The following is a 19,155-nucleotide window of genomic DNA, read 5'->3' on the forward strand; positions in this document are numbered from 1 at the left end:
CTCTAAAACATCCAAAGTACCTGGCCTTGGGGTCAGGAGACATGGATCCCAATGCACATCTTATCAAATGATCTTATGACTGAGACTTTTTCATTTGAGGCTAATATTCCTCACAAGCAAAAGAGAGAACTATACTACATCATTGCAAGGCTCTGCTACCATGTTTCATGATTTTAATTCTTATCCTAATCTTTCAACAACCCTAGCTCCACTAGTGACAGTTATGCTTCCTGTCTCCACACAAAAGAACAAGAGTAGAGTAAGAGTCAGAAATGCTATCAGTATGGTCTGCTTTTGGGTTGGCCTCTGAGCCCCCATAGAGCTGTGTGGTTATGTGTTATAGAAGGCACCACAGGCACACACATTAGGGTTTTCTTACAAGAGTTTTTCCACTCCTGATGGAAGTTTGACAGCCAGCAAGACATGCCGATGCATATGTGATTCCATTTTCACCACACACAGGTTCCCATTTTGTCTCTGAACATTTGCATCTTGAGTTGCAATCTGAAAAGAGAGCTCGTTCATGATAAGAGACAGGTTTGGTTCTGAAAAGAAATGTAACAGTATAAAATATTACCTCTTAGCAGGCAGCACCTTAATATCTTCAAAAATCAGTGTTCTTGATTGATATAAATGGCACTGCCAATGGAGTTTGCCTTTTGGAAACAAAATTGTCATCAGAAATGCCAGTTTCTAATAATTAAATGTGAGTCTAATATTAATTAACTTTCTCTTGAATGTTATCTTTAGAGGTTTACACCTTCACATAATATCCAGTTCTTGGTTTGTGGATTTTACTAAAATCAACAATCTCTAGGATATTCTAATATATTTCTATGAAAAGATGTAGGAAAATGGTTAACAAAACAGAAAAGTAGAATAAACTTTTAGAGCAACTGACGTTTATTAAATGCATTGCAGGTAGTGTGTACATGTGTATGAATGCTTGTGTAAATTTCCTTCACAATTGTCTCAGCATCAGTAAAATGGGCATTGTTGATGGCATGGTTAAAAAAAAAAGTCAAGCCGTCAACATTATGTCAACAGACTTCAGTTTGGAAGAGCTACACATCCTATTTGTGTGTCTTACTAATACTAGTTCATTAACTTTTCTCTCTCTCATAATCTCCCACTCTATGCAGATCTTCCATATCTTATGTCATTCTTTTTACATGCTTTCTGGGTTCAAAAATTTTGTGAAAAAAAAAAAAAATTTTGTGGAAGGCTTAAGTGCTAGCTTTGGGAGGAGAGAAGATAGTTGCAAATATGAATGAGACAATATTTGCCCTTAAGGAGCTGGCTTTTTTTTTTAATTTTTATTTATTTATGATAGTCACAGAGAGAGAGAGAGAGAGAGGCAGAGACACAGGCAGAGGGAGAAGCAGGCTCCATGCACCGGGAGCCCGATGTGGGATTCGATCCCGGGTCTCCAGGATCGCGCCCTGGGCCAAGAGCAGGCGCCAAACCGCTGCGCCACCCAGGGATCCCAAGGAGCTGGCTTTTTGTTCTGACAGTTGACTTTACGTAATTTTGATTGTCTTCTCTCTTTTATCTCCCTCTTTGTCATTCTGTCTTACCTTCCGCCTTTACCTCTCCCAGAATTCCTTCTCTTTCACTTCTATTTCTTCCTCTCCCCTGAATTATTCATTCTTCTACTCTTATTCTCCTAGTTCTTTTCAGATTCCTTTATTCTTCTAAGGAGGTACTTATGCAATGGTATTTCTCTTCACCTGCATCTTATTTTTCATCCCTAAGCACCCCATCATTCCCTTTTATTTTTTTCTCTCTTACTTTGAACTTATTTATTTGCTTAATCTCCTCCTCTCCGGCAGCCGGGGTGGCTCAGCCGTTTAGCACCTCCTTCAGCCCAGGGCCTGATCCTGGAGATCCAGGATTGAGTCCCACATCGGGCTCCCTGCATGGAGCCTGCTTCTCTCTGACTCTCTCTCTCTCTCTGTCTCTCTGTGTCTCATGAATAAATAAATAAAATCTTTAAAAAAAAATCTCCTCCTCTCATTTTTGTTTTTTTTACAAAAGTATTTGAGGGATTTAAAACTGAGGCAACCACCACTCCCCCTCCCCCGCATACACACTGTCATATACATTCAGTGAGGGCAAGAATTGTTTGTTTTATTCACTCCTATATCTCCAGCACCAAGGACAATTTGGGACATGGTAGGTTAAGAAACAAGGTTTCTGGTAAGTCAATAAAAGAAAAATGCTATTCATTTTGGAGGAAAGAAAAGTCATTTTGGCCTCTCCTTGTAATTTCCTATAATGATTGCAATTATAATTTCTTAATTGATGGAATATTTCATCTAGTAGAACTGCTATGCATTTGGTTATATCAAACATAAAACCAAAAGCCACTGAAATGTCTCCAGACAGAGTAAAATGATATAAGTAGGCCTCCTGAGAAGTAATATAGGAATATTTCATCCTGTTCTTTTCTATAAGGCATTAATTGTTAAATTAATTGAGACTGTTTAGTAGTATCTAAAAGTAAAAATAAGTGCCTTTGAAAGCCTACAATCAGGCTACTCAATAGTGTAGGACTAAGATCTCAGAAGGTCAGTGCTGAAAGAATTTGGGGGGAAATCCAGGGCAACTTTTCACTTGGCAGATCAGGAAAGTCAGGTCCAAAGTGAGCAAATTACTGGCTCAAATTCACAATGTTTATTGGTGACAAACTTCAACATGAGAATTCTTCCAGGCCTCTGGATTCTAAATTCTTACATCATATCACACTTACAGAAAATAGGTTTCTTCCATTACCATATCTAAAGCTGTCTACAGGGTTTCTGCTCAATGTCCAGAATCAAAACAGCCGTTGTGGAACAAAGCAACTCAGGATAATCCCTGGGGAACATGCTGTATTCTATAAAGCCAATTATTTTATATTACTAAAAGTATGTTAAATTTATCATTGAGGACAATCTTGATGCAGAAATTAGTTGCATACATGTTTTACAAAGGATGTGTTGACAGAGTAATTTAAAATTTTAAGATAATTTTTATCAAATATGCCAGAATGCTTATACTCAAATGAGATTTTGCTTTCAAAGTAGTCATGTTGGGATCCGAGAGCTTTTTCCAGGGATACTGCCATTTCTTTGGCTGCTTCAAATAGCAAACCTACTCTTTAAGGTTAAACCTTTACCATTGTTGGGAATATTCTGAAAAATATGGAAAGCAAATTCAAAAGAGGAGTTTTAGAATATTTTAGACAATGATAGCATTATTTCAATGCAGTTGTAGTCTTTTAAGGCAACTGCGCTCAAGGGCTAGTACTCACACAATGAATATATTATCTTTCGTTTGTTTAAAAATATTTAATCATTTATTATGTGGATATACTTTCATTGTGAACCTCAAAACTTCCCCATTGTTGTCTTTTTGTGTGCTTGCTTTTGGCTTAAAGATAGCAAGATGTTGTAGAAAGAATATTACATTTTAAAAAGATAAACAGCCTTTCTAAACTCAGTTTCCATTAAATGAGGAACAAAACGTATCTCATAAAGATGCTCTGAGGATACAAGTGAAATAATGAAAGTTATACTCTTTTGTAAATTGCAAAATACAAAGAACTTTACCACTATTTATCTACCATTAGGATCGTATAGACAGTTAAAGACAGCACAAGGCTTCTACTCTTTCCAGAATTTTCTTGCAATTCCTGTTTACAGCTAATGTCCTTATCTGCATTGCTATCGGCAAGGCAACGTTACTACACACTCAGTTAAATCTAACGTTGCTATGGTAACTCCCAGAAGCAAGAGTATATAAACTTTGCAGTCACTAATTTTCTAGGACTTTTTAGATGGTGAAAAGTATAACTGCTATTCACTTAAGAGGAGGAGAAACCAGGTAAATGAAGGTGCTGGAGACTGGAACATGGAGACAAGACAGGTGAGCTGGGAAGGAAACACAGGAAGAAAGCTGGAGAGCAAGCAGTAAGTAAGCAGCAGCTGAACTAGCAGAAGGCAGAAAATTAGAACAGGAGCACTGGCCTTTGAGCCACAGGCAGAGGTTTTTGTCAGTCAGGCAATGCAGTCAGGGTGGTAGGCCTGGCAAACAATAGTGGCTCGATTATTTTTTTAAACAGATAATGCAGAGTTGGGTGAAAGAATAAAGACAGCTGCCATCTGGGAACTCATGCTCAGAGATAGGGTGATGGCAAGGACTCTTGAAAGGAAAAGACAGAGTAGTTCCTTCAAGATCCAACTTTGCATTAAAGTTGACAGACCCTGGAAACTAAGAAAACTAGTCATCCATCCCACACGAGATGGCATAGGTCTGAAAACATCAATAAATATTCTCTTCACCAACTGCAAAGAGCTAAAGAGAGGTGTTATATGGGTCACCAGGCTGAGGGATAGCATTCTCTCCTGAAATGTCACATGATTTGAGTATAACAGAGACTACAGTGGCAAAGAGACCTCCCCAGTTACCCAAGTACACAAAGAAAAAAATACAATTGTTTACAAATGGCACATCTCTTTTGTGCCAGGCAAGTACTAATCACTTCTATGTATATTATCTTGCTTAAATCTTACAACATTTTATAAGGTAGTTATTATTCCTCTTTTTTAATTGGGAAAATTTGAGGTTTGATTAGATTAAATGACCTATGTACAATTTCACTTCACTAATGATGGACAGGGGCAAGATTCACGATCTGAGTGTTTCGTTGTCATGTTGCCCTACAGTAAGATGTAGATTTAATATTTTTAATAATTTCTCTTAGACAATCAAATTCATGGGAAATGATAGATTTTGGTAACAATTACAGTACTGTCAGTTATTCCATAATAAAACCATAATTCTCTTCTCATAGTTATGATGCTTATGATCAAATATCATAAGCATATTTATTTTGTAAATCTACCAATAATTAATTTACTTAAACAAACCAATTTCCTCACATTACTTAATGAGTGAACCTACCCTTGGTAGGAGACAGTTAGTCCTGCCACATCAGAATTTTCACAGCCCAGTGCAAACAGGGAAAGGAATAGGAGGTACCCAAGAACAGATGATCCCAAGTAGAGTTTTGCAGCTCCATACACACTGATTCTGAACTTTTTCATAATTATCCCCCCAGAGAATATTCCAAGGGCCACCGCAGGTATGTTGATGAGCCCTGAGGAACAAGAAAAAATATGTGTCATTCCATGAATCTCTAAAAAAAAATCTGAGTGCACTGACATAAACTTTCTAAGGGATTACACAAAACTACACAACAGTACCTGACAAGTTATTAGACTGGTTGGTCATGTTAAGTTATAGAAATATTCATTAACTATTATCTACTGACATATCAAGAGATTTTGATGAGTGTCTAGATTATAGATTAATGATAGCACAATTGAGAGTCTCAGAGGTCTGCCTAACATAATGTCTAGCATAGAATTTGAAATCAATAAACACTGAATTAATGAATCAATGTCTTTTTTGTCTAATCCCAGGATTAATGGGTACAATCAAGGGGCAACTAGGTGACAGTTAATAATCTTTAAGGTTGTGCATAAGAAAAATAGGCGCATGGAATTCAGGGAACAAAAACACAGTTTTGGTTCATTTTTCTGGCCCAAACAAAATTTATTTTTATTTAGACTGCTGGTTGCTTAGTTTGATATCCTTCCTAACAACCACAACAACAAAACAATAACAAAATAATGTATTATTAAACTATTCTTAAATTTATTATTTGCTTATAATGTACCAGCCACTCAGGTCAGCATTTGATATATCTCACACTTATCTTTCACCACAACTGTAGTAGGTAGCTATATTGCTATTTTCACTTTAGACCACAATTTATTCATGGTCATGGTTAGTAAGTGTTAAAACCAGATTTGACAATATAGAGTCTCATGTCAAATACCGTGCTTTTAATCACTATGATACCCCATCTCTCAAAGGATTTGGGAGACAGGATTCTTGATTAATAGATGTGCAACCTCACTAATAATCAAATAAATGTGATTTTAATCAACACTAAGAAGAGATCCAATAAAATGAATGAGAACTTGGACTCTTGGGACCTAACTGTGTGGTTTGGATCTCAGTACCACATCTTAATAGCTGTGCATCTATAGGTGACTCTCTGAACTTCGATAAACTGTCTCCTTTCCTATTATAGGGGGCAAATAACAGTGCCATGGTGACTAAATAACATGAGAAGTCCTAGCACAATATATGGCACAAAAATTTCATTCAATTAAGTTGTTGTCAGCACTTTAATCTATCAGATTCACAAAGATGAAAATATTGGGATGGGTGGGTGGAGGGGAACATGTCTATATTAGAAAAGTTGGCCAAAGACACTCTTTGGTGACTTCTTGGTTGGATTTGAAATTGGTAAATGTTAATACAAACATTGTCACATTAGAAATCAACCACCTTGAAGGAGGCATGACCACAAGGTTAGTGAAATTTAAAAAAAAAAAAAAAAAGGAAAGAAAAAAAGAGAAGGGGCTAGTTTTTTTCTTTCCCAGCAAAACAGGTTTGTGGCTGTGGAAAGTGGCAGAGATGAATGTATACTGGGCCCCTAAAGAGCCATACATCAGCTAAGAGGAACCTGATTATTATTTATTTTTAAAAATAGAGAATATAATGGAAAGTAATATAGCAAACCTGGTTTCTCATAATCCAAGTTAATAAATGCTAATACCTTCTCCCAGTTTTTCTGATTTTTAAATATGGAGTTGTATATTCTGTTCCAGAATCCATATTCCTTCTCAAGAACTAAGCATTGCCGTAGATTTGATGTGTGTCATCTAAGTCCCTATTTTTACACACACATATTCATGGTACTTGATTTTGAATTCCCACTCTTATAGACCCAAGACTTACACAAAAAGGGTAGGGTCCAATTCTTTTTTTCAATTCTATCTCCCAAAAGCACTTTATAAAAAACACATCTTCTGAAAACTAGACTCTAAATTGAAACCTTCTGAAAATGTGGTTAAAATTTCATTTATTTTGTAAACTACCAATCAAACCTGGAACATAAGCAATCATAGCACAAAGAATATCCTTTGATACTGTTTGTAGTTTAAAGCTGTTTTGGTTTCCACTGTCCTTTTCCCTATTCTGATTTGGCCAAGAAGAGCCTGACAATCAAAATGGGATGATTCTAAAGGCATTGCTCTCTCAATACAGAATGTTAAAAATCAGGAATATCTTCTCCTGACTGACCTCCTCTTTGAGGCCTGTGTCTCTTGAAACTTCCAGAAAGTTTCATGGGTTCTCTTGCCTCCAGTCCTTTTGGTACAGGATATCTGCTTCATCTGATACAAGGTCCTTTAAAACCCCACCCTTGTTCCCAAATTTTCATCTTTTTAACACCTCCCTATCCCTTTTGCTTTTTATTTAGGTATTGACTCCATCTCTTAGGAGATTTTATTCTGACTCCAAGATAAGGTTTTTTCCCCAGAGTTCTCTACGCTTCTCTTACTTAGAGACTTACCACAGCCTCCACCAGCCATACGGTGCCTTCATGAACATCTCTAGCATCAGGGTGCACAAGTTGGTCACCAGAAACCCCCTTCCTCCCTCTGCCGCTGACCCTTGTACAGGGTCCCATAAGCAGCAGTCTTGGTCCTTGTCACAATTACCTGTTAGCTTATCTAGTATGTACCCCTCACCCTCCAATCACACCTTCAAGGCAAAAACTGTGGTCACCATCATATCCTGTGCTCCCTGCAGTTTTTCATAAAAGTGTGCTAAATGACTAAACTTTAGTTTATTCACATATAACATTTCTCCTGGACATTTTACTTTCCTATTTCAAGATAACTGAATTATAACATGATTCCATGAAATAATAGTAGTACTTTTCAAATATACTGTCAGCTTGATTCTCCCTTTCAAATTCCCTAGGATCTGTCAGATATCTATGTTGGGCCGAGTTGATAGCAGAGTTCCTGAACATCAAATGAGATGTGCTGTTTGCCTCTCAAAGCTTCTTTTCTTTCATCTTAGGCATTTTTAAATCCTCTAATGAGGTAGAAATTTCACTCTGATTTCTTCATTATATACTTTTTTTTCCCACTCACCGTAAAATGTGCTGATCTTAAAATATTTACCATCTAAATATTCCAAATGGAAATACTAGTTGTAATTTACACCAGCATCCACAATTTGTTTCAATTTACTTTATGTATTTCTTTTGTTTAAAATATTTACTCAAATAACAGGAAAATTAGGAAAAATTAAGAGTGAATATGTTCTTGTTACTTATGTATACTCATTCAAGATGAAGACCATATTCTTTGTTACTGTTTTAAACAGGACTGGGCAGCCCCGGTGGCGCAGCGGTTTGGTGCCGCCTGTAGCCTGGGGTGTGATCCTGGTGACCCAGGATTGAGTCCCACATCGGGTTCCCTGCATGGAGCCTGCTTCTCCCTCTCCCTCTGCCTGTGTCTCTGCCCCTCTCTCTCTGAGTCTATGAATAAATAAATAAATAAAAATCTTAAAAAAAATAAAAAGGACTTATGAGACTTGTATAAAATATTTTAAGATGGTCAGCACAGTTACAACATAATTTGGAAACTCTGATTCCCATACAAATGTATGATAGCCTTAGCCATTAAGATGAAATAGTAATAAGTTATAATAATAATAGTATCTTAGGATGTTTCAGGGTTTTTCTCCCAGCAAAGTAAAATTCTGTAATATATATAATGGACCTTCACAATATTATGCTAATGTTATATGATATAAATATTAAGATTTGAATTTTACAGAGAGAGAAATGCATGGGAACATTTTTGGGACTTTTCACACTCATAGAGCCAATTGAGTACAGACAAAGAAGAAAAATTAGCCATCTTATTTGGGTATAATATTTTTTTTCCTCATGAACAAAGATTGTTTTCCATTATCTCACAGATTTTTAATATAAGTTGACTTAATTAATGAACACATCATAACACATATTTAATTTGCTATGCTAGCTTAGCCACAAAAAATTGTTTTCTATTATAAGCAACTTTCCCCAAATAATTATCAGAACTTTTCCTTATTTGTCTGTTTAACAACTCTAAGAACTGAGAGTAATAATCATTGTTCTCAATGAGAGTCAATGTCAATGTATCATGTCTACTAGATATGGCCTTATTTGATTAAAAAAAACTCAAAGAAATGAAGAAAAATGACTAAATAATTGCAATCTATATATTAAAAAGGAAAAAAAACAAGGTCATTTCCACATAGCTTAGTAGTGATAGGAAAATCTATAAAAAGGAGAAAAATTAGACCATCTATCTAAACTTCTTCCAGTAGAAACTGCAATGGGGGAAAAAAACCCACACTTGAGACAGCAAAATCATTTTGCCATATGCCTTCTACCCCTGAATTTTAAACATTTTTCTTGCTTATTTTTCTTTAATCTTCTCTGCAAAATTAAAGGAGCTAGCATGAGAAAGTATGGCCAACATATCAAAACATGTACAGCAAGAATAAATCATCATTATGACAACTGGCCCTTGAACATGTAGGAAATTTTCTGTTTATTCTTTTCTCCATGTCATTTCAAATGCCTTCTCTGAGAGCAGAGAGGAAATGTGCTTTGTGTTTCTCTCTTATTTTATCACAGAAATGATCATTCTTTGTAGCCTCCCCCACCCTAACCCTTAAAAACTGATGGAGAAAAGAAAGAGAAGGTAGAAGAGAAAGAAGAAAACAGTATTTATTGAATGACAGCTATATACATTTATAATGCATTTTATAGGTTTATAGGTCTTATTTAATCTCTATTTTAACCTAATGATGCATTTATTTTCACCATTCTAAAGATAATAAAAGTGTTAGAAATGTTGATTCATTTTCCCACTTACCCTTACTCTGCTATTTTCCATACTTAACTAATGTGAAACCAAGATGCATTCAGGAAAGAAACCTAGCTACAATAATTGAAATCATTAGACACTATTACTTTATCTCTCACAAAAGTACTTGAATTATCCATAGACAGGACATAAAAGAAACTATGAGGAATCAGAATTTTAGACGAACTTTGATAGATGAGTCAAAAAATTCTGATGATGAGTTTGGATCCCAGGGACCATCTGAGTGTACAGAGAAAGATTACGGTTAAATCAATCACTCACAACTTAAAAAAGAATTATTAGATTTTTCTTGTAAGTTTTCCAGAAATAATTATATCTAGAGAGGAACTATAACTCAGGGGAAATAATTTTATTCCTGGCTACATCATAATGTATGTTTGCAATTAGGCAGGCCATTGAATCTCTCACAATTTCAAGTTCTTTCATCTGTGCTGATTTTTCTTAAAAATAATTTTACAGGCAAAAGTATTTCATCTATTATCTACCCAATAAAGGAATGAGATTACATTTCATCTTGTTTTATAAATATCCTTCCCCAAACAATGCTTTTAATTTTCTTTCATGAAATAAATGATTTTAATTTGAAATAAAAGATGTATTTTTCATTCCAGTGATAGCAAAATCAAATGCTCTCAAACTCTAAGTGTTATGCACACATTGAATAATAAGAAATAAACATACACTTAAAGATGTGTCACTGTATTGCAATTCATGGGGAAAAGATGGCTTTTTCATTTTGATAAGTGACCTTGATTTTCTCCTTCATATTATATCAAAAAAAATTGAAATGTATTATAACCTAAATGTGAAAGTTAAAACACTTAAGCTACTATTAGAAATATTAGGAGAATATTTTCATAGCCTTATGGTTTGACTAAGATTTCTTAAAACAGGCTTAAAATAGCAATAATGAGAATGAAAAAGACTGGAAATTGGACTTGATTAAAATTAAGAAGCTCACCTTTAGGAAAGTGAAAAGAAGAATTTAAATCTGTGAGAAAATATTTATATATATTCAATAAAGGACTTGAATCAAGAAAAAAAGTATCTACCCCTACAAATCAATAAGAAAAGGAGTGATAACTCAAGAAAAATAGGCAATTTGAATATAATCAACAAAAGAGAATGGTGAAATGACCAACAAAGTGGTCATTGCAAAAAAGTGCTCAACATCATTAGTTATCAGTTAAATGCAAATAAACCACACCCCGTAAGAATGGTTATAATGAAAAAAAAAAGTCAATACTAAGTGTGATAGGAATGTGGAGCAACTGGAACATTTCTAGCGTGAGTATAAATTTGCACAATCCTATGGTAAATGTTTCAGTTACATTTACTAGATCTAAACATACATAATTCCTATGACCCAGCAATTCTGCTCCAAGATACAGCCACAAAAAATGTTGCGAATACACCCACCAAAGTAGATATAGAACTGGTCATGCATTGCTATTTGTAACAGTCAAAAGCAGAAAACAACCCAAATGCCCACCAACAATAAAACGAATAAACTGTGGTATATTCATGTGATAGGATATGACACAGCATTAAAAAAGATCAAACTGTTATACACAACATGAATAAATCTCACAGATTTCACTTTGGTTGAAATAAGCTAGACACAAAAGAGTACACCGCATACTATTCAATTTGTATAAAGTTCAAAAACTAGCAAGATTGCTCTATGACAGAGTTCAGGATACTTGTTAGCTTTGGGAAAGAATATGGGGAGTAGGTGGAGGTGTGAGGGAGCCCTCTGGGGTTCTGCAATGGGCTTCATGTTCTAGCTGACAATAACTACACACATTTTTGTGTAAACATTTATCCAGCTGAGCTTCACATTTAGGAGCTGTAGAATTAACTGTTGCTTTTAAGTCATAGCTCAATAAGCACAAAGGAGATTTTAAAATAAAATAAAATAAAATAAAAAGAATGTCTCCTAACCTTGTATTCCTCTTCTATCGTTAAAGTCAGCATAAAGCATTGATTGTCATGGAGGGGGTGTTGAGGGGAATAAAACCTAAAATGTTTCTTCAGGCCAAAGGCTAAATCATATAAGTAACTTAATTTTAACCAATTAATGTTAAAAGTAAAAGTTGAGTGGTATAGCCTTAATATTTATAATTTAGCAGAATAGTCCAAACAGAGTCAATTAAATTAGCATCTGCCAAGTGACCATTATCCAAGACTGTTACAGGACAATTATGTATTCTGAAATAAACTCAGAGGTCTCTTTCAGAGATAGATACATAGCACAATTCTTTAAATTGTGGGGAAGATATAATTGGAGAAGAAATGTTTTTAAACATTTGGAAGTCTCCTACCATAAAGGAATATGGCCAAAGGAATAAAATATATGTATGTCTCGAAATAGTAGCATTTAATGATCTCGTCATGGGCTAAAGGAACTAATCCAGGCTTTAAAAGTATCCAATGACTTGGAGCATGATGTTCATGTATTTGTAACATTCTGGTTTTTCTTCATTCATTTCTTCATGCTTTTCTTTGCCTTTCAACAGCTTTCTCATTGTTGACTGATCTGCTATGCTAGCAACACAGCCCTTTTAAATAACCTGCATGCCAGGACTCAGCAAAGTCCTTTAAACTCTGAGCAGATACAAAGTGTTTTGCAATGAGTACCTTTTAAGCTTTCTGAATACTTACTTTTTATAATTCTAGAAGCTGTTCAGGTAAAATGGCCACTATTAGGAAGTTTTGGATACACCTGAATGATACATATCTAGTGTCACAATCTCCTAATAAAAATGCATATCTGGTTTATGTGGTATTCTCAAGGTATATCACAGATGATCACAATCACAATATTTTACTGTTTTTTTTTCACTCTGGTAGATCTTTTTCACTCACTTTTTGACTTCATATCTAAAACGCCAAAAATCACCTTCAGTCTAAATCTTAGAACAGCTTTCTTTAAAATGCCCAAGGGTTAACAAGACACAGCTGATAGTGCCTACTGGCAAGCGTGAAGGACAGGGAGCATACCGATAACAAAGTTGGCCTTAGAGGATGACTGCCCATACTGCTGCTCGATGTACTTAGGTTTATAGGTCACCATTCCAAACAAAGAATTGAACTGAACAGTGCTAGCACACAAATATAGTAAGTACAGTGGATTTCCAAAAAGATTCCTTAATGATGGAAGAAAATCTATAAGACAAAAATAACACGGAGCAATTAAAGACAGTGTTACACTTGGCAGAAGACACAGCCTTGGCAACAGGGCAAAGACAGCCACAGTTATCAGGACCATTTATAACATAGTGCACATATACATTATGGAAATGCAGCATTGGCACACGTCAAGGTTGAGATTTGTCAGGTTCATATCTAGACACAGGCACTCACTTCTACAGGCATATAATTTAGATTATAGTTAGAAGTATAAGTCAGACAGGAACAGATTCTTCTCGATTATATGGGTAAAAGGAAAGAGAGACAAGAATACTCCCTCACTACAGAGCTGAACGTTATTGGCAGGACATTAAGAACTTACATCAGTTTTCTGGCCTCTCTTCTTCAAACATGGGTCATGGTCACAGAGAAAGAAATATGAAAGTGATCTCCATTTAATTTAATAAACTTTAGTGTTAAGAAATGAGATTTGGATTCTCCCTTCTTCCTATTAATGCAGCTGGAGAGTTTGAAATGTGAAGATTTACTATAAATGTAAATATTGCTTGCTGGGCTCAACTGAGGGGGATCAGTCTGTCTCACAACCATCCCTTTTCTATGTGGAAGGAATTCACTTTAACATGTCTGGCCTTTTGCCCCACACCATATCCACTCTTTGATCATCAATGGTAGGAAACATGTACCCACACACATTTATCAAATGACTGAATCTCATATGTTAAAAGGCCACAAGCTCTGAAGATTTACTCTTTTCTGTCTAATGCAAAGTGGCAATCCCAGATAGGGGCCATTGCCGGGTCTAACCTGAATCAGGGTAGGACTGCCAGCAAGAAGGTTACCAAAACTTCAGGTCATGTTCTTTAATCCACTCTCTAGTAATAAAGATGACTTTGTAACCTTCAGTTCTGTTTCCTGTATAGTTCCTCAATTTTTCTGAACAAATGATGGGGAAAGAGGGGGTATTATTTATAGATCTCCTACAGAGTTTCAACAGGAAAACGGAAACTGCTTCTAAATCAAGAAGATTATGGCTCACCTCTTGCCATTTCCATTATTTTTGACTTTTCTCCAAGGGGTGTTTGGTAGTCTGTATGATCATCCATAATAAACTTGGATTTCTCAGAGGAGGAATTAGAATCCTCTCTACTTCGGAGTCTTGGTAGACTCTTTGGCAAACACCAGAAAGGCACAGCTGCAAGAAGACTTACAATTCCTGCTATTAGATAACCCAGCCACCAGGCTCCTACCCACTGGGGATCCTTTGGAGTAATGGTTACATGATCTGAAAGAGAGAGAAGATGGCTAAGTAGCATATATAGCAAAGCTAGTGGGTTTAAACAAGCCTCTTAAAAAGAAATCCTAGCAGTAGTTCTATCACATCATAAAAATACCTAATAAAATTCATGCATGATAACTTCCTAGTCTGTACATTATCATCTTGCTTTTTGAAGGAAACATGGTGTGTTTTTTTTTCTGGAACATGATGCTTTTCTTCATTTGTTCCTTAGACTAAACTTAGACTAAACTATATTTTAGAATATAGTTTAAAAGCCAGAAGAGGGGGTCTTACTCTGCCCTGCAGAGGGACCTCTCATCCCATGGCAGGAAGCAAGCCCCATGTGAGGGAGATTTATGGGGGCTCAAAACCTTCTGCTGGCTCCCACACATCAGCACCACTTGCATCTAGTTCATATATTGAACATCTAAGATTTTTTTTCTCAAAGGAAGAGTTAAATCCTAACACCTTATCCAAATCTAGTCTAAACCACACAGAATGTTATTCATTAAATGATGGTTATTAATACTTCAGAGCTATTCTCGGTCTGAAGCAAGATCTGTATACATAAAATGTCAGTATCTTATTTATCATCAAAACTTTATTTTTGACACCATTTCTTATCTGGTGAAAAGGTAAGTAGTGATGAAGTTTTTTGGACCAAATCAAGTGTTTTTTTTTCTTTTCTATATAAGAACCCATAAAGCATATGATAGATCTACCTCCACTGTATTCTGTGAGAATAACAAAATAAACACATGTCCTTTGACAACTAGGCTCAATTGCCACTGCATTATACTTGGTAAAATGTTTACACTGGCTCATCACTGCATCTTCATTGCTTCCCCTTAACAATTTCCCTCTGTACCACCCATCACACCTATGCTTTCTTGTCTGTATCAATCTCCATGACTGGATTTTAAAACCTCAGGAAGTCAAGGCACTCAACTATTTTGTTCACCATTTTGTGGTAGAACAGCACCTGGGATAGAATAGATGCAAAATTAATGAGGTTAATGAATACATAAATGAACAAATAAATACAATTTTTGGAATGTGTCTTGTAGTTTATTTGAGAAAAAAGAAAAATTAGTGCAAGAGTTTTGCAGTTCATCTTAACATACAAGGCCTTTTAAAATGCAATTTCAAAATTTTAAAAACTGAAACTTGTTTTTCTTGTTTCTAACTGCTCTCTTGAACTTCTTTAAAAGAAAGCAATGTCTATATGTAGCAGGGACACCTCACAAGGAAAGGAACACATTAATAGCTGTGGAAAGATGAGGTCCCCCACTTATTCCCCCCACAAGCACTTTCCCAGAGAGTAAGGCATACTTAGTATAATATGCCTCCACCTTTCAGATCTGTACAGATCTGTACAGTAAAGAACATATTTTGGTTGCCGGAAGACTTTCAATTCTTGGTCTTCCTGGCAAGTCTACAAAATACATTATCAGTTGATGTAACTGTCATATTGCTACACCTGAACCAACAGGAAACCACAGTTTTTAGTCTTAACTATGCTAGAATGTGTTTGAACTGGCAAGCCAGAAGTGAAAAAGGATACATCTGAATAACAAACCATGGGTCATCCAGTTCTAGTCATTGCCTATTTCTCATATTCCATTTATTAATGTGTTTGGTGATTATATTAATGACAAATTTTCAGTGGATTATTTTCATATCACTTTATAAAAAGGGAATTTGATATCTTCTACACCATCCCCATCAAAAAAATGTAGGACTAAAATAAATAAATAAATGAAAATAAACTTCCTTACCTAGGTTTACAAAGCCAATGTCAACATACAGTTTGGCACATAATGAGCCTAGCAGGAAGCCAAAGATTGGTCCTATAATTGCAACCGTCTGCACACACCCTGCACACACACACAAAAAAAGTGTCAATTCTCTGCTTTTGTAAATTAATAAATTTTTAAACAAGAAATAGGAGTGAGATTCAGTTCGTAGCTGAAAACATTTCATCAACTTTTCACTTAAGCATGCTTAATTTGTCAATTTTTCAACCTTATTGAATCAGGAAATAAGTCCTCAGGTTTGGAAGAAGAATGGACACCTGAAAGGCATTAATTACCTCTTAGCACAAAAATAACACCAAGGTTCTAAAGAAGTTAATTTCCTCCAAATGGGGCAAACTTCACTCATTAGAATTAGATTTCCCTCATTGATTAAAAAAATCAGAATTATGCTATTTTGACAGTCAAAACCTTATTATAGATGGTTAAGCATAAGAGTCATTTTGAAATTGAAATTGATTTATTCCACCTTATTGCAAGAGTGCATGTGTTTGGAGTCCGTGGGACCATCTGTGAGAGCGGTAACTATGCATATTCCTGACTGCAGCCAGCCAAGGAACTAGACTTGGGAGTGCAGAGAGGTGCTCTTTGGAATAATCATGACTAGGCTGGCAACAGTAATGGCAAGGAAAATGGAGTAGATTGCCTACACAACACCATTTCTGGCTACCAGAAAGGTAGCTCTTCCCTGCAAAGTATGTCCCATCTGCCTTTCATTTCACCACAGAGCTTGACGCACACATATCCCCGGCAGATTAATTTAAATTAAGAGGAAGAGTGAATGGCAGTTACCGGATCCTTTCCAGAAAAGATGAGAGGGTGAAGAGAGAGAGCAGAAAGGGGACATCTTGACACCTGCATGCATCTCTTGGCTTGCAATCTTTCCTCTTGTCCCCAGAGTACTAGCCTAGCATGTGTCATGAAGCTTCTGTTCCAAGTCCTGATTTATGCTGCAGTTTCCCAGTAGAGCAGGTAACCTGTTTTTAATCACAGCCTGCCTGACTGTGAGGGCTCTCTGGAGTTCTGCATGCATGGCCAGGGCAGAATAGACTGGAGCTAGCCTCAGCCTCCTCAGCAAATTTAAATCTTGTCTTTCTGTCCCTTGAAGGCCAGGCCCTCAAAGGATCAGAACCCCAAGAAATCAAGACTGATGTATGAAATGGAGAAAAATTTAGTTTCCAAGATGTAAGAGGCACTCAATAAACGCTGCTTAGATGCATCTGGTCTTGGAGTTTGAGTTCCGCTGTAGTTTGCTTTTTGTGATTTTAGCTGCTGGTCTACCCACTGGCACCTGTTTTAGACACGGGTTAGCATCAGGCCTAGATCTCACCTTTCCCATATTTTTCCTTATCCATTCATACTGCTATTGAGAACTCAGAATTCCTTGCTGCCTATCCCTCATAGGAAGAAAATGCTTTAAATAAGCAGGGCTTAAAAGATGGGAAGTAGCTTAGGGTTCTGGAAACAAAATAGAAAAATAAATATAACTGATCCCTAAATGCTTCAGTAGTACAGTTAACCCAATAAAAGGAACCTATGAAATCTGAAGTCCATGAAGATACTTGTACAAAGTCATACATCAGAGCAGCTGATCTTCCAGTTATTTTCTTCTAATCTGATGTTCTTTCCCCAGTGAAACTGGTCCTTCTAATATTCAGGTTTCTTCATCATCTAAACCCTCAGTGTAGACTCAGAAATGTGTGAACTCAATACAGGAACTGGATCTGAAGGATAAAAGCTTCTACACCCTATTTAGTTTGGAATGGAGTTGAGAAAACCAGGTACCCTGCTTCCCAAGAAGATGAACGAGGTAGGCATTACCAATATAGAAAGCAGAATTGTCTTCACTGGCAAAATCATCAAGGTAGGCGATGCCTAGAGGCTGAATAGGAGTTTCCCCAATTCCACGAAGAAGGTTACCCAGGAAAACATAAACCCACATGGAAGAGCTGGCATCCATTTCACATTCTTGAAAGGAAAGCAAATAAGAGGAATGAAATTAGATGAGTATCAAAGTTAAATATTTATTCTGCTTTCTACAAGCTGTCCTAAAATTGGATTAGGATGTAAAAGTGAAATTTTCAGTAGACATAATTTGATAGGAGTCTGCACAAGATTGGAAAATATTTTGGTTTCAATGTTTTAGGCAATGTAAATCCCACAGAGATTTTGATCAAGGAACTCTTTTGATTCTTCTTTCTGATGTCTTGTTTCTTATTTTCTCTTCTCTTTTTTATTTTATATTTACACTGAGTTCTTTGAGTTCCTACACTCCAATAACATTCAATATCCTGTCTGGGACAAAACACAAAATTTCAATAGAAGTCTTTTCTTCCCTTAATCTTTACATTTTAATATTTTTCAACAGAAATTACTTGTAATTTTATTGCTGACCAAGTTTTATCTGAAATTCAAAATTTTATATGCATGATACTTCAACTTTGGGTAGCATTACAATTGTTTGATAGTGAATAACCATTTTTAGGGCTTAGGTTTAGGAAACAAATTCACATAAAAATTTAAAACTCTATATGCTTTAGTAGTATAATTATTCCAACAAAAAGAATCTTTTGGTAGTATTCTTAGAATGAAATTCAAAGCTAACAATTTTTAAGTGCATTTATAGAAGTCATGTCTTGATATGATCATATGAAGCTGGAGAATTAACTCCCATATCACAAATGAAATACACTTTGACCAGTTTAATCACTTTAATAAGAGTGATAATATTTTCTATCTTTGACAATCACCACTTCTGAGTATTCCCTTCCTGTCAGGCACTGGGCTAAGTGGTTGGCAGGCATTTTTAAAATTAAGTTCTCTTCATAATCTTATGAGGTAGGCATTATTTCTGTTTATTAGTAGCCCTTAAAGTAAATTTTGAAGGTAAAATATGGGTTATTTAAAACTGAGGTGAATCTTTTTGTGTGGATGAGTGAGACTGTGTAACACACAAGATGAATGTGTAGTCTTGTTGCTTCTAACTCTGCCTCTTCTAGAAATACAGTCAAGTGACCAAGCATTTTTAATTTATTTTCTCTGGATTTCCATTCCA

General features: G+C 35.8%; 1 protein-coding gene across 5 annotated transcripts in view; it reads right to left on the bottom strand.

Moving 5' to 3' along the window:
• The window catches only part of SLCO1C1 (solute carrier organic anion transporter family member 1C1), a 57,704-nt gene that overhangs the window by 11,196 nt on the left and 27,353 nt on the right, over positions 1-19,155 (bottom strand). For 3 of the 5 annotated variants that reach the window (XM_072765872.1, XM_072765871.1, XM_025995133.2), the window contains exons 7-12: positions 17,922-18,068; positions 16,065-16,163; positions 14,047-14,292; positions 12,861-13,025; positions 4,948-5,143; positions 380-545 (exon numbers count right to left, since the gene is read on the bottom strand). In XM_072765872.1, the coding sequence (XP_072621973.1) occupies positions 380-545; positions 4,948-5,143; positions 12,861-13,025; positions 14,047-14,292; positions 16,065-16,163; positions 17,922-18,068 (1,019 nt within the window). The remainder of the gene's footprint in view (positions 1-379; positions 546-4,947; positions 5,144-12,860; positions 13,026-14,046; positions 14,293-16,064; positions 16,164-17,921; positions 18,069-19,155) is intronic. The other 2 variants (XM_072765873.1, XM_025995135.2) reach the window with 1 other exon arrangement.

The sequence above is a fragment of the Vulpes vulpes genome, chromosome 8, assembly GCF_048418805.1.
Source record: "Vulpes vulpes isolate BD-2025 chromosome 8, VulVul3, whole genome shotgun sequence".
NCBI lineage: Eukaryota > Metazoa > Chordata > Mammalia > Carnivora > Canidae > Vulpes > Vulpes vulpes.